The 12,197-nt window shown below is 37.1% G+C and overlaps 1 protein-coding gene across 12 annotated transcripts in view; it reads left to right on the plus strand.

Moving 5' to 3' along the window:
- The window catches only part of LOC121900143 (inactive N-acetylated-alpha-linked acidic dipeptidase-like protein 2), a 651,762-nt gene that overhangs the window by 415,284 nt on the left and 224,281 nt on the right, over positions 1 to 12,197 (plus strand). For 11 of the 12 annotated variants that reach the window (XM_042416175.1, XM_042416174.1, XM_042416172.1 and 8 more), the window contains one exon: positions 11,769 to 11,912. The exons of the other annotated variant lie outside the window; for it this stretch is intronic. In XM_042416175.1, coding sequence (XP_042272109.1) covers positions 11,769 to 11,912 — 144 coding nt within the window. The remainder of the gene's footprint in view (positions 1 to 11,768; positions 11,913 to 12,197) is intronic. 12 annotated transcript variants of the gene reach the window in all.

Genomic DNA, 12,197 nt, shown 5'->3' on the forward strand with positions numbered 1-12,197 from the left:
TACCTAAATGCCTGTCTGAACAGATGGGTTTTTAACTGCTTTTTAAAAGATTCCACAGAGTCCAGAGACCTCAGACTTTCAGGGACACTATTCCAAAGCTTAGGTGCTGCTGACTGGAATGGACAATCTCCCTGAGTCTTAAAACGTGTCTGGGGGACACTTAGAAGACCCTGGTTAGAGGACCTAAGAGCTCGGCCATTGTGTGGGGGTTCAGAAGGTCCACAATATAATGTGGCGCCTGGCCATGCAGGGCTCTATAAATGAGCATAGATGTGTGACCATCTATTGGATCATGTTAAAAGCCTAGCAGCAGCATTTTGGACAGATTGTAAGCGTTCCAAGGAAGATTTATTAAGGCAGGTAAAAAGATAATTACAGTAGTCTAGACGTGAAGAGATAAAAGCATGTAGAAGCATTTCCAATTCAGCCCTTGACACAACAGACCTGAGTTTGGCTGTTTCTTAAGTGAAAGAAACACAATCAAGTCAGCATCCTAATATAAGCATCAAAACTCATGGATTGGTCAAAATGTAATGGTGTTCTTTAAAATATCGTTTGGCTGTAAATATGTTGTGGTTAAACATCCAAAACAGGTGATACAGGGCAGGGTCAGCAATAGAATAAATAGGAGAAATCCATCATGACAGACATGGGCATCACTAATTAGCTCATATTTGATTATTTTTAGTATAAGCAAATCACATCCAAACATATTTGCAGTTACCAGCCACTTTACACTATTAAAGATGGCTCACATAATATTAACATCACACAATCAGAATCTGCCAGTAAACAGAGAGCACAAGTAAACTCCCTGTTACTACTCTTCTTAATGACTTCAAGCCATAAATTAGAATTAATTACAAGTAAGAAGCTTGTCAAGACAGGATTTGTGTGGAGTGGGAGAAGATGAGGGTGAAAAACAAAAGTCCAACATCAAAGACAATCACTCTCAAGTATCTTTTAATGAAGGGTTTAGACACTGCTCTGGAGTATCTGGTAATGAAGTGCTGTGAATCTCAATGCAAAGTGCTACTATGGAGGGTCCTCTTCATCCTTTATATTTTATTTGTAACTCAACATTGATGCAGTCAGAAAAATACTCTACTTGTATCTCAGCAACCATACATCTTTGTGTAATTTGTGGTGCTAGAGAGCTGGCAAGCTAATGGCATAACATACTTACAAACTCGCAACATGCTAGCACTGGTCATAGCTCTCTGGCCCTGTTCATACCTGGCATTAACATGCGTCTCCACATGCGTCTTGAGTGGCCACTTGTGATTGGATCTCACTTCTCCGCTCTATATGCAAATAAACACGCACATCATTTCCATTTGCAAAGACCAAATTCATTGTTGTTTTTATCCAGTGGGAGGACCAGGGGTCCCTGCACCCTCCATCCAAAGCTGTGTTCAGCTTGTTTGATAACAGGATAAACAAATATACAATGTATTGCGTGCCCCATCACGAAAATCAAAAGCCCGTCCTATTGATTTGCTCTAGCACTGGGTCTGAACATATACATCAAATATAGAGTTATATGCAGCTGCATCTCCCCATTGAGAGACTCTGCACATTCACGCATGAGGCACAGCAGTATAACTTCATTGATTATTTAAATCTCCCGACATGCCAACAGGATCTACTATTAATTCATGGTCTGTGTTCTTCTACATGTTCAATAGGTCAGCTGTTACTCACACAGTCCAGGTTCATACTAAAGCAGCTGTCCTCTGGATAAATCCTGAGCTCATTATGTCGAGCAGCACAAAACTAAAAATTGTAGTTATCAAGAGGAAATTATCCAGCAATGTTTAGCCTCTGAAATATTTTTTAAACAGACACGTGAAAAACAAGTTATTTTGTTTGTTTTTTTTCATTTCTATTCTATTACTACTTCTATTTCTATTACACTCTTTTAATTCACATGAAAGATAGAAAACAAAATAATGCATTTCTTTATCCTGTTATCAAAAGAGTTGAACACAGGAGGCAGCAATTCAATTTCTGTGCCTAGTCTGCTGGAAAATAGAGGACATCAGTTGAGTAGGAGGTCCTTCAGTGTGGCCCAGGATGCATTGCGTTTACACTGCTAAATGAATGTGGCCACATGCAACCCAGATCACCTCTGAATGTTGTAGGAGTATTAATACTTCAGTAATGAATTACCTCGTTATTGGGGGCACCACCTCCCTTTTTGGTTAGAATTTGTTAGTGCTAGGAGGGAGCACTAAACCTCGTTCAATTTAATCAATGAATCAGTCTCATAATCGTAAGTTCTTGTCCCAAACAGTGACTTCTGTTTACTTTGGCTCAAAGAAACAACCAAACACCTTTAGGATAAATGAAGACATTAATTAATAGCTAAACATCTTGAGGATAGATGATAAAGCATAAGATAATATATAGAAAATAATAAATAAAAAGAAAGGCTTCTCTTCTGGTGTGCAGTATTGCTCTCAGAGAGCAGGTAAAGGTCCAGTTTCAAGCCTTCTTCTTCTTCTTCTTCTTCTTCTTCTTCTTCTTCTTCTTCTTCTCTTTCTCCTTCTCCTCCTCTTCCTCCTCTTCCTCCTCCTCCTCCTTCTTCTTTTTCTCCTTCTTCTAGAGTTTAAGTTGAAGATTCAGACTTTAGTTGGTTTGTAATAACTTAAGTTGAGTGTCGACTAAAGTTTACTCTGACTATGCTCAAATCTTCAGTGGTGTCTACTTCAAAATAAAATACTGTGCATGTTTAAATTACTATACATAGAAATACAAGACTTAATGTTACTAATAAAACAAAAACAAATTAACTTGTTGGAATAAAAGATTAAATACGGATATATTTGGTTGAAAAACAAATAAAAGAGACGTCTTAAGAATTTTCTTGAGTTCTTGGAGGCCAACTCAAAGAGGAATCTCTTTGAGGCTGTTTTTATAAGTTAGGATAAAACAGGAGGAGTTTAGATGTGTTCTAAAGGGTTTCGCGCCGAATTATTGATGAATATTCAATCTCTTTGTTCTAGGGGCTTTAGCTGTGGCTTTCTGATTAGTAACGGTCCTGTCAGCTTGTATCATATTTGTAAAACCATTTAAGAAACAGTTAAGCAGTTTACATGATTCATGATAAGTCAGTTCTTCTAATAACAAACATTAACCTTCATATTAACACTTCATGATGTTTATGCATACAACCTTCATTAGTTCAACTTTCTCAAACTATTTACACGCCTTAAACCATTTACTGAAATAAAGTTTAATACTATAGTCAAAGGACATAAAGTTAGACAATAATATATCATAATATAAAAACATTAATTGTGACTGTTGTTTAACAATAAAAGAAAACTTTAAACTCAAACCTTTCAAACATTATATCTTTACATTCTATTACTTCAGAAACTTCATTCTTTCAACACACCTACTCGTCTAATTTAACTATTGAAATATGATTGACTATGAGGTTAATAGATCACAAGTTAAACACTTAAAATATAAATACATGTTTATCAAACATTCATTAACTCTTCACAAAAGGGAATTTAACTCTTGTTAATAGAGGAGCAGTATTGTTACCTGTAGCATAAAAGGTTAATAAGTCTTATATCTCTTTAGTAGATAGTCATACACCTACGAAAGTTATACCGTCTTCTTGTATTTACATGACAAATAACATGATATAAGTTACATAATGATTAGACATTTAATTTACATGAATTTCAGGTTTGCCTCAGGTTTGCAGGGAGGCTTCACAAAATCCTCAGGAATGTGGATTAGTTTATGGCTTTGTTGATAAGAGTCTGTGCTCCATCTAAGTTGGGAGTTGTTTTCTCCGGTCCAAGTGGCCTTTAGGGTCAGTTTGTGCTTTTAGTTCATGTCATAATTCAACTTATCAAAATGGTTTCTTAGGAGGTCTTTCTGAGTCTGTTGAACATCACTGATCAACCCCCACTCAAAGGGTTACAAAGGTCACTTCTGCAGGCTATGCTCTTACAAACTTAGGAATCCAGGGAGTCTGTCTCTTATTTTCCTTAAGAATCAAAGATTAGTTAACACAATTAAAGACCAAGCGGTTGTCCTCCTACAATGTGGTCTGAGTGATCGGATTTTCAATGCATCTTTGGTGCATTCACACCTGTCCTAAGTGTCCTGAGCCGTCCACTTGTGATTGGATCGCCCAAGATGCATGTTAATGACAGTTGTAAACAGGGCCTCTGAGCTTCTTTCTATTTTCTCTGTACTGGGGTGTTTACTGCCCCCTGGCATTTTGTTCTCAGGATTGTAAATCATTAAACTGAGTATAGTTATTAAAGATGAAAAACAAAGATCCTTGATCTAGCTAGCTTGCTATTTGTCCGTTAGCAATCTTCTTTGCTCAGCAGCTAATGGTTCATGCAGGTTGAAGAGACACATTTGTACCATCAACTCCTGTCTCAAAACTGTCTGCAAACCAGTCCTCTGTTGTGGAGCAGTATATTTCACCAGAGGAAGTAAAAGTGGATGGTGCACCACAGTAATGTCCTCTCTTTTGGACTCTCCAGCTCTGTTCTCTAAAAGGTCAGCACTGTCATGATAGTTTGCTAATGGTCAACAGCTTAAATTCAAGTGTCAAATTTTGCCAAAGATGAAGTTGAAGTTGACGAAAAAGATCTGTGTGGCACTACTTTACTCTCACAAGCAAATCCACAGATTGCTGCGATTCCACTGAAATGAACTAATTTCGCTGCAATTTTTTGCATTTATAAATGTGTGGCCTTTATGTTGTGTCTAGGTCATCATTACGGCACCAGTTGCTCGTCAGTTTGTTGTTAGGATGATTATTATTATACAAACATGGAAAGTAATGGTAAGATAATCGTGAAGTTATTAAGCATTCTTGTAACTAACCAGTATGATGCACCACTTGAGAGGGAACACAGTAATAACCAATATGTAAGTAATTAAATTCAGTAGTTATTAGTTATGTTGCATATTATTACAATTTATTAAGAAGGTCTGTTTTCTCAAGTAACATTTAATTGTCTGCTATATAGTTCTTCATCCTGTGTTATTCAGGATTTAGTAGATTATCAATAACAGTATCAGTTAGTTGTCAGTTTTGTTTCCATGCTTGTTCCTTTGTAAATTCTCTGAATTTTGTGTGCCATTTTCCTTTCTAGCTTTGCTGTCACACCACTCCTCCACACTTTTTTTTAGCTCTTCCTTCTACTCTCCTACTTTCTCTCCTCCCACTGTTCTTGTTCTTACCCTAGCTCTGCATCTTTATTGCCCTCTAACCTCCCATGTCGTCAGCTCTCCTTTGTCCTTTTCTTGCACTCTGCTCATCTTTTCTCAACTTTTTCGTCATTTCATCTACTCTTCACTTCTTGCCTTATCCCATCGCCTCTCCTACAACTTCTCCATCGTCCCCTATTTCAGGCCTTTTTTCCCCCGATCTTTTCCAACTATCTCCTGACCTTCCCTTTTCATCTTTACTTTTTGCCTTATTTCCCCTCCTCACTTTTACTCGCCCCTAGCCTCTTCCTCTCCCCCTTGTCTTGTCTCTCATGTCATTCATGGATTATTTATCGTCTTCTGGTGCTGTAACGCCACTGTGACAGCCTCTAGACCAGCCACAGAAAGCTATCAACTGGAAGTTTGGTTCAAAGAAACCACAAGGGATTTTTCAAGGGTTGCTGAACTTGTCCTCACAGCTAAGGTTAGAGTATAGATAATTCACAAACTTGGACAAAGTATGGATCAGCTACAAGAGAAGCAGAAAAGTAACAATATGCTTAAGTTAATGGGGTATGCAAGATGCAACTAACTGAGGAAATGAGATATTAGAGACAAAGGATGCATGCCATTGTAATGAGTTATGAGTTTGTCTGTATGGTTGCTTGTAGTTCCTGTTCTTTATTTTATTTACTTATTTTTTGCTAAGATGTGTTAGTTTAACTATAACAAAGTGCAAGAAAATGCAACAGAACACTTCATTTTCCAAGTCAGCAATTTCCTTATTCCTCAATTCTGCCACTGACATATTAGAGAGATTAAGAGACTTCCTGAAAACATGGGACACTGTCCATATTTAATACCTAAAAGTTGAAATGTGAAATTATACTATAGTTTATATGTGATAGGTCATCTTTAAGCATTTGTGCTACCAACTGAGTTCAAAAATAATTTATGGCAGGGTTATTTGTTGAACATGTAAAATTCTAGAGGTTAATAATGACTAAATCGGTGTCTTTGTTTGCATGTTATTTAAAAATACAGGACTGAATGAAACAATATATATAAAAGGACATTTTGCTGAAATGCAGCATTTATTTGATTTAGTCCCAGATCTGTTTTGTCCTGTGCTGTCCCATGTGATAAGTTCAGTCAATCACAGGAAGATATGTGGCACAACATACAGTAACAAAAATATGCTAGTGAACTTCAACAATATTGTTAAAGTCTGGCAGCAACTGATGCCCCTGGATGATGTCCATAAAAACCACACTCAGATACTGGGATTTAAAACAAAATGACGGTACATACTCTTATACATAGATGCTTACATGTCCACAAAGATGCACAGCTGCAGGTGGCGGTGCACATAAAGCCTACAGGCGACAACAGCAAGTAGTTTAACTATTTATATGATAAAAAGTGGAACAGCAGTTAGTTTGCCACAGCCTCGGTCTCTATGGCGATATTGTAGATTAGTTTTATCTCAGCGGACCACGGCTACAGTATCTTCTGACAGTGTGATGGATCTTAACTCTTCTTTCTTTTCTTCCATGTTTCTCCAAGACATATTCACACCTCAGTCATCATGTTATTTAGTGTTGCAAACCTTAATTGATATAAGAATTATTTTGATGCATTTCTTTTCTGTTTCTTCTGTCACCTTCTGCAACAAATGACCCATATTTTACCTTTTGAGATTTCTACTTTTTTAACTTAAGAAATTTGGATGAGTCCAATATGTTAAGTATGTCAGGACTGCCTGTTAGCAACCACAATGACTGTTTGACAAAGACAGATACTTGAAAAATCCATTTAGACATTCATCAATTCTACCCAGCAGATTGTATATGTGAGTGTATGCTTAATTGTGTGTGTGTGTGTGTACGCACATGCAAGTTTTTGTTACCTCTTAGGGACCATTTCTGGTTTAAACACTGACCTTGTTGGGATAAGTAGTCCTCATGGGGACCAAAGCCCAGTCCTAATGTGGCAAAATGTCATTTCTGAGGTCCTGGTTAAGGGTAAGGTGTGAATTGAGGTTAGATTAAGGTTAGGCTTAGACATAAATTGGTCAGGGTTATGGTTAGGGTTAGGGTTAGGGTTAGGGTTTGGGTTAGGCTGTCACCAATGAATGGAGTCAATGCAATGTCCTAACAAGGATAGCTACACTTTCCCAAAGCTCAAGATGGCGTCTTCGAATTGCTTGTTTTGTCCAAACAAAACAAAACAAATGGTAATGTGATGGTAAACAAAAAGTTTACCATCACATAAGGCAAAGAAAAACAGCAAATAGTCACATTGGAGAAGCTAAGATCAGACAAAAATAATTTAAGTGATTAGTAGCTCATGAAAATTCTGATTAATTTTCTGTCAATCAATTAATTATTTCAGCTCTTGTTCAAACATCTAAATATTTTTTTTTTAAAAAGTGCAGTATATTGTATCTGTCAATTTGAAGCAGATTTTGCTGACATGCTGATTATTTAATTTTTGTCTATAATTTCAGTGAAATAATAGCTACACATATCCGCAAATAGATACTTAACACTGCACCATTTTTTATGTGTCTATGTCAGTCTATGAAAGTACAGTTTGTTTTCATTGATGGGTTTACTTGTATTTGTTTTGCAGTTTACTTTGGAATGCCACTCACTAGATGTAGAATCAAAGATATCTCACTTTGACAGGACTGATGTGTTTGTTCATTTATGGGTCCCAGTCCTCATAAGTATGTCTCCTATCCATTTCCCATGCTGAACATGCCCCCTGAGCCAACACAGAAGCTACAAAAATGTGAGTCTCAAAGCCAACCTCACAATCTGGACTTAACCTCCCGTAACAGATACTCACATTGATGATATGATTTAACAGGGAATATAACTAATGAGGCCTTTAATCACCTATCATGTCCTTTTACAAGGAGCACGCCAGAAAGATTTTGTCAATTTTCAGATTTAGTTTTCCTTCCCTCTAGCTCTCTTCTGTTTTCAGCAGTATGTACATGGGGGTCATATAACACAAATATAATGTTTGACTTTCCTTCAGCTTTCTGACATGATTTTCATCCCACTTGTTAAAATTTCTATTTCTGTTTCTGTTGGGTAATGTCATTCAAGTTTTGTTGAATTGTTTTGCCAGATTCTTCTGTTTTTGAAAATGAAAATTTCAAACAAGGTCTTAGGCAGAAAAATAAAGCATTTAAATTGATGGTCAAAGTCTACACACAGATACAAGGGGTGTGTCCAAATACAAATACATTATTGGGCAAAGCCTAATCTGTTCAGATAGGGTTGTCACAACAAATAGTGGGTTTATTACGAATATTTGTGTCATAAAAATATTTTAAAAATTATTTGTATTCCGAAAGAAAAAAAACCCAAAACATGTCAAATACCAGCATGCAGGTCGGTTATATCACTATCTCAGTCTCTTTCCTCTGCTCGCTGTTACGTCTATCAGCAGGTCTCAATGAGGGGAGTCACATCCACCTGTTACATGACGCACATTTCCTAATTTGGACAACACTTCGGATTTGGGGGTGTTCCCCAGAGATAAAGCTGAGCTACTGACACATGCAAAATGCTCCCAAGGGACTTGTTGTTCCCCTTCTACTTTCCACAAAGTTAGGTTGTAAAAAATAGGCAATAAGTAAAAAGTTCAAAGCAATAATCACATTTGAAGTTCCTCCCTACATGTTACACGCTGTGCTGTCTCTGTGTTATGGGTGTATAAATAGGTAGAGGTCTGTCTGCAATGAGGTGATGAGTAAAGCTTTAGCTCAGTAGTCAGCACAGTTGTCAATGACCAGGGAGACTCCAGTTTGAGACCTGGTGTTGGGACCTCCCTCGTAAGGTCATTTATTCATGAACACTTTAATTTTCTAAAATTAAAATTGTAATAAAAACAACTTTTATTCAAATACAAATACAAATACTTTTGCAGCTTCAACAAATACAGATACAAATACAAATACTGGGCCCTCTGCACATCCTTGACATTAAATGTTATTATATGTGTGGCTCTTTATGTACATTCTGCATACATCTAGTGAATTAGAAAGAGACTTTGACCTTAACTTTAAGGATAAGTTCACATCTGTAGTTTGGTTTATTTGGTCTGGACAAGGGAAAAAATGATCCACCGGTAACTCATTCTTTTTGGGTGACTGTCATCCTGCATCATTGGCACTACATGGACACATGAGGGGAAATAAAACTCTGATGACTGACAGAAAGTTTATTTATCTTCTCTGGTGCCACAAAGAGCTTATGAAGAAGTAACTGGTTATGGGCATTAGTAGAGACTGTGACTGGACCATATTCTGTAATGCTTGTGTACATATAGGGATTAAGGTAGAAGCAAGATAAAAAAAAAAGAGGCATCTTGTATTGTAATGTTATGGGGGATGTTTAGTGTTGTCATTAAGTTTCACTCTCATCATGAGGAACTGCCGAAGTACATACAGCAGGACATAATCTCAACATACACCTGACAGTGTACCATCAGCATATGGATTTAAAAATAACATATATACAATCCTGTGTTTGTTCCATTTTGCATTTTGCTCTTGTGTTTATGTGCTTTCACACGTAAACTTTGTGAAAGCACAAATCTGCACCCAACTGCACCCAAATCACCATTTCATGTCTATTTCTATTTCTCATTGTCAGTTTTCAGGTAATATTTGTACCCACCCGTGACTCAGTTAGCACTCACTCCAGAGGATGGAAGAGTTAACGGTGAGATAAAGAATGAGGAAGATGGCTAGGACAGAGAAACCATGTATTACATTGTAACCATGTATGTATTCTGCTGCACAGGAACGTGGCATTGCAGTGTTGTGAACTGAACCTGCATGGACCTGAAGCGAGGATTAGGAAGAAATTTCTATTCTCATAATGAGGGCAAATCAAACAGTGCAGCCACCTCAGTTACCCTGAGCAATTTTTGAGCAATGAAAAAAAAGAGGCAGACAGCTAGGACAGAGAGACAATGAGAATGAAGATAGCAAGTACACACACCTCTATCCTGAATAAATTAAACCTGTGAAGGACAAACAATATCTCTGGCAGTTAACTAACAACAGTGAGATAAGAGTGCAGTCAGGCTGATCTGGCTCTGCTCATAACAATTACTGAGAGATGAAATGAACAACACACAAACAACTTAAGCCTCATCACGTGCCAGACTCCAATGTTTTTGATGTTCTTTTTTATGTCATTACTGCTTTGATGAGAGGAATACTGTGGAAATAGAAGGGCAGTATACTGTTTGAGAGAAAGGATATAGTGCATTCGCATCACATCAGCATCATATTTGCATCATATGTAAATGTATCCATTTTTGACCTTGTGACTTCCTAGTGCATATACTTTGTGATCTTGATGTCTTGGTGCAGAACTTACATTGATTTTTGACATCTCATTCACAGTAAACAACAAAAAAAAGACAAAATATAAAGGATTGATCTTGGAGCTTGTGATGCCTTGATGTCTGCTTTTTTTTTAAGTGTGTAATTAACCCACTAAATGCTACATCTGTTAACAACAGCCTGCGTCATTAGGCCTTGTCGTATTGTAGCTAATATATCTTCTCAACTGAACAGCTTGCATGCCCAAACAATTATATTGTTACATAATTACATGGTTCTATGTATCTTCCATATATTTATCAGTTTATCAGGATTAATCAGTTGCTTTCTTGCTCATTGCTTTTGAGCAAATTTCAATCACAAAATATTAGAAAAAAGTTTCATATTCTAGCTTTAAATACAATACTGTTACAATAATAATTACAATAAATACATTTTTACATGGCTTTCAATACCTATGTTAAAGGTCAAAACTTGCACCTAAATTTTGGAATGAAGGTCTAGTACAGCACAGTCATATTACTCAGACTTTACAGCACATACTGTACAGTAGGTCATTCAGAAAGAGAGTTTAGCTGTATCCATTTCTTGGTGTCATTCAGACATTTCTACAAAAGAGACAGAATATTTTTTTCACAGGGTTCTCACTGGTATTGTGACAACCCTCTCTGGACAGACTCTTTGTACTCTACCTGCAGGATGGTGGGCGGAGTTGGGTCGTCAGGAAGATTCAGCTTACTTGGACTGACAGGCTTCTATATAAGCTAGAGGCAGTCAGTCATTTGATCTCTCTCCTCTGACTTCCACCATGTTTGTTTTGGTTGTGTTTAGTTTCATTTATCTTTTAGTTATGTACAATATGTACAATCTATTTTTAGTTACAACTCGTGTGGTCTCTCCTCCTTTGTCCAGTCTTGAGCCAGGTTTGGACAGTATATACAATTGGCTATCAACATAGACACATATGACTATCCATATTGTGAGAAAACTGAAGAGGACCCAAAACAGAACCTTGAGGAATGCCAAATATTTCAGTTTATGTCAGCTTATTTTAAGATTTCAGGTCATAACAGAAAATGTTCATATAAATGAGTATCTGTCTCTATTTTCCACACTCTCCTGCATTGACTCCTTTTCTGTTCCTGCTTTTGTCTGATTTCCTCTGAATCCCTTCCTGTATTTCTGTATTTTTCTGTAGTTGGGGTGTCAAGGGAGGCTGGAGGAAGCCTGACATCTTTGTTGGTTCAGCCCATCTCTGCCTTCCTGGCCAAGACATTACTGTCCTCTCCATCCACAGGCCAGGGAGTCTCCTGTACTCCTCTAGCCATGCCTCCCAATGCAGGTAAATGCACAAAACACAGTTGGACAGAGATGTTGCTGAAGCGTCATTATCAATAATATTTTCACAATATTATAAATTATTTATATCAATCATAACATCAAACAGAATATATACTGTATATTGCCCAATATTGTTGTTGTTGTAAGGGACCATGTACCGTGTTAAACATAAATGTTGCTATTTGATGTACTATACCAGAGTTAGCTTATAGCTAATTTTAATCAGCAATCCCTTCAGCTGGCCACAATTAAAATATGGAACACCATAATAACAAACAGTACGAAG

Source organism: Thunnus maccoyii, chromosome 7 (assembly GCF_910596095.1).
Source record: "Thunnus maccoyii chromosome 7, fThuMac1.1, whole genome shotgun sequence".
NCBI lineage: Eukaryota > Metazoa > Chordata > Actinopteri > Scombriformes > Scombridae > Thunnus > Thunnus maccoyii.